Source organism: Penaeus vannamei, chromosome 9 (assembly GCF_042767895.1).
Source record: "Penaeus vannamei isolate JL-2024 chromosome 9, ASM4276789v1, whole genome shotgun sequence".
Classification (NCBI taxonomy): Eukaryota; Metazoa; Arthropoda; class Malacostraca; order Decapoda; family Penaeidae; genus Penaeus; species Penaeus vannamei.
Genome location: NC_091557.1, coordinates 11,011,230 through 11,013,729, shown reverse-complemented (window position 1 = coordinate 11,013,729; position 2,500 = coordinate 11,011,230). Strand labels below are relative to the sequence as shown.

General features: G+C 41.0%; 1 protein-coding gene across 1 annotated transcript in view; it reads right to left on the bottom strand.

Annotated features, from left to right (window-relative positions):
* LOC113821465 (inter-alpha-trypsin inhibitor heavy chain H4) overlaps nt 1–2,500 on the bottom strand; it is a gene marked incomplete in the record, with an annotated part of 269,903 nt that overhangs the window by 18,207 nt on the left and 249,196 nt on the right. The window contains 3 exon segments of the mRNA XM_070125266.1: nt 78–194; nt 1,213–1,355; nt 1,859–2,021. Coding sequence (XP_069981367.1) covers nt 78–194; nt 1,213–1,355; nt 1,859–2,021 — 423 coding nt within the window.

The window sequence follows — 2,500 nt, the reverse complement described above, 5'->3', positions numbered from 1 at the left end:
CCTACACAACTCACGCCCACACTCACCTGAACGACTTTGTGTACTTGCCCTCCTACACAACTCACGCCCACACTCACCTGAACGAGTTTGTGGCCAAGCATGGACTGGGAAGTGTCAATCAAAAAGGTGATGTGCTTCGGGGTAAACTGAAGGTCAATGGGCGCAAAGAAGTGGACGAAATATCCATCTTCGATCTGGAAAAAAGAGGCATGATCTTATCAGTTATTTGAGGGACGTCATGCTGATAAGGGAAGTCAAAGGACAGAATCAAATGTCTCGGTGGATATGCATCTTATTATCGTTAGCATTTTAATGATACATATTACTATAAGCTGTGGCTATAATTCATATCTTTGGCAACCTTTCTTTGTATTATGATTTTTTTACTTATTTTTTGCTATGAGCTTGCAATAAAAAGAAAGTTCTTTTGTGATTTTAGCAAGTTGCAAGTAAAGTAAAAAGTGGCATTAAGTATTTGTAAGTTTGTAAGTACCGGGTAAACTGCAATATTGCGAAATAATAATAATAATAAATGAATGCATGGTATTGCTAGCATTAACCAACTGAACTAGAGCTCACGAACTATGCAGATTTTCGAAATAATAACTTTAATAAACGCTTGTCTCCGCTGTAATGTCCTGCTATACCATAATGGATATTTTTTGGACACCTCAATTGGAATCAAAACACACGGTGATAAAAAAAAAAAAAAAAAACGTGTAGAGAATTCGATCGAAACATTTGGAAATTCCTAGAATATTTTTGGCAACACTAACGAGAAAAAACGTGTCAAAATGGTTCCACGCAGAAGGAATAACACCCACTGAAGACAATGAGTGGACATCTTTTCATTTAGCAGCTGATGATCGCAGTTCAGACAGCTATCGTGTCCATTGTTTTCCAGACAGATAACGTATTTAATGAAAATTCTCATCGCCACAAATGTAAGTCGGTGCAAATACCATCCCCCATAACCGTAGATTACAGCAAATATCCCCTTCAATACCATAAATTACAAGAACAATTCATCTCCATAGTCATGAGGTTCCGCAAAGGGCCTCTCCATCATCCCAGAATGCCACAAATATCCTCACCATCGCCACCCTGAACGCCTCACACATCACCAGCATCGCCCCTCATAACCAAGGCAGTTACCCCAGCCGCCTCTCTCCTCATAACCAAGGCAGTTACCGCAGCCGCCTCTCTCCTCACCTGAATGTCCCCGGCATCGAGAGCTCTCTGGACATCGTAATGCACTTCCAGCTGACCGTGGATGACCCCGTCCTTGGGCATCAACTCTCGGCCGGGGTCGTACTGCAGTCGGGCCGTCTTTCCCCCTTCTCGCCATTCCGTCACTGCGAAGGGATGGGTGTGTGAGGTTTGTGGCGGCAGAAAGGGGTATTTCCCTTTCGGCTTTTGTGTCCTAGGGTGTTTGCTAGGTTGTTTTTTTTCCTTTTTATAGATAGTGTTTGGATAGTTATATCATGATTGATTAGGTTTGCTCAGGTAGAAATGGAGAAGAGATATAGTTCAATGGTAACGTATGTGACTAGATTTGGGGAAACACAAATCATCACGAATAGAGATAGATAGATAGATAGATAGATAGATAGATAGATAGATAGATAGAGAGAGAGAGAGAGAGAGAGAGAGAGAGAGAGAGAGAGAGAGAGAGAGAGAGAGAGAGAGAGAGAGAGAGAGAGAGAGAGAGAGAGAGAGAGAGAGAGAGAGAGAGAGAGAGAGAGAGAGAGAGAGCTACATACATACATATATATATATATATATATATATATATATATATATATATATATATACAAAACAAAACATAAAAGCAACAACAACAAAAGCTGAAACTCACCAGCATCCCTGAAGGAATTTCCTCCCGGTACCTTCTTCACAGACAGGACACTGATATCCCTCGTCTCGTGGATAGTAACATCCACCAACATATCCAAGACTGGGTATCCCGGATGGACGTTGATCTTGTGGGAGTACACGCCCAGCCGTCGCTCCAGCAGTTCCTTTGGAGATAGAGATAGAATTAGAAGTGATTTGATAGAGATAGTATTAACAGCAATTGATGTGCGCCGGAAGGGTCTGATCTAAGGACGTAGGAAGTCTGAACTTTTTGAGTGATTGCAACCTCGCTTTCTTGGGATTTGTGAGTTACATAGACTACTGAGGTTCGTGTACTTTCTTTTATTTGACTGAGGACCAGGATTAGAAATGTCTTGTAAATACGGTGCACTATCACTGACTGAATCACACATGAGTAAAGTGCATATAAATATTATTCTCGTCTTACAAGTATGTATTTCCAAATTCCCAATTACCTTTGTGGCGTAAAATTCTATTAAACTTTTGCGCTCAAATCAGTATTAGACGGATAAGTTTGCGAGTTTCAAGGATGTATTTTGAGAACTTTGTCTTGGGAGCAGCCTATCGAGAAAAGACATAAAGACATGGACGCACACACTGTCTATCTCTATCTATCTATCTT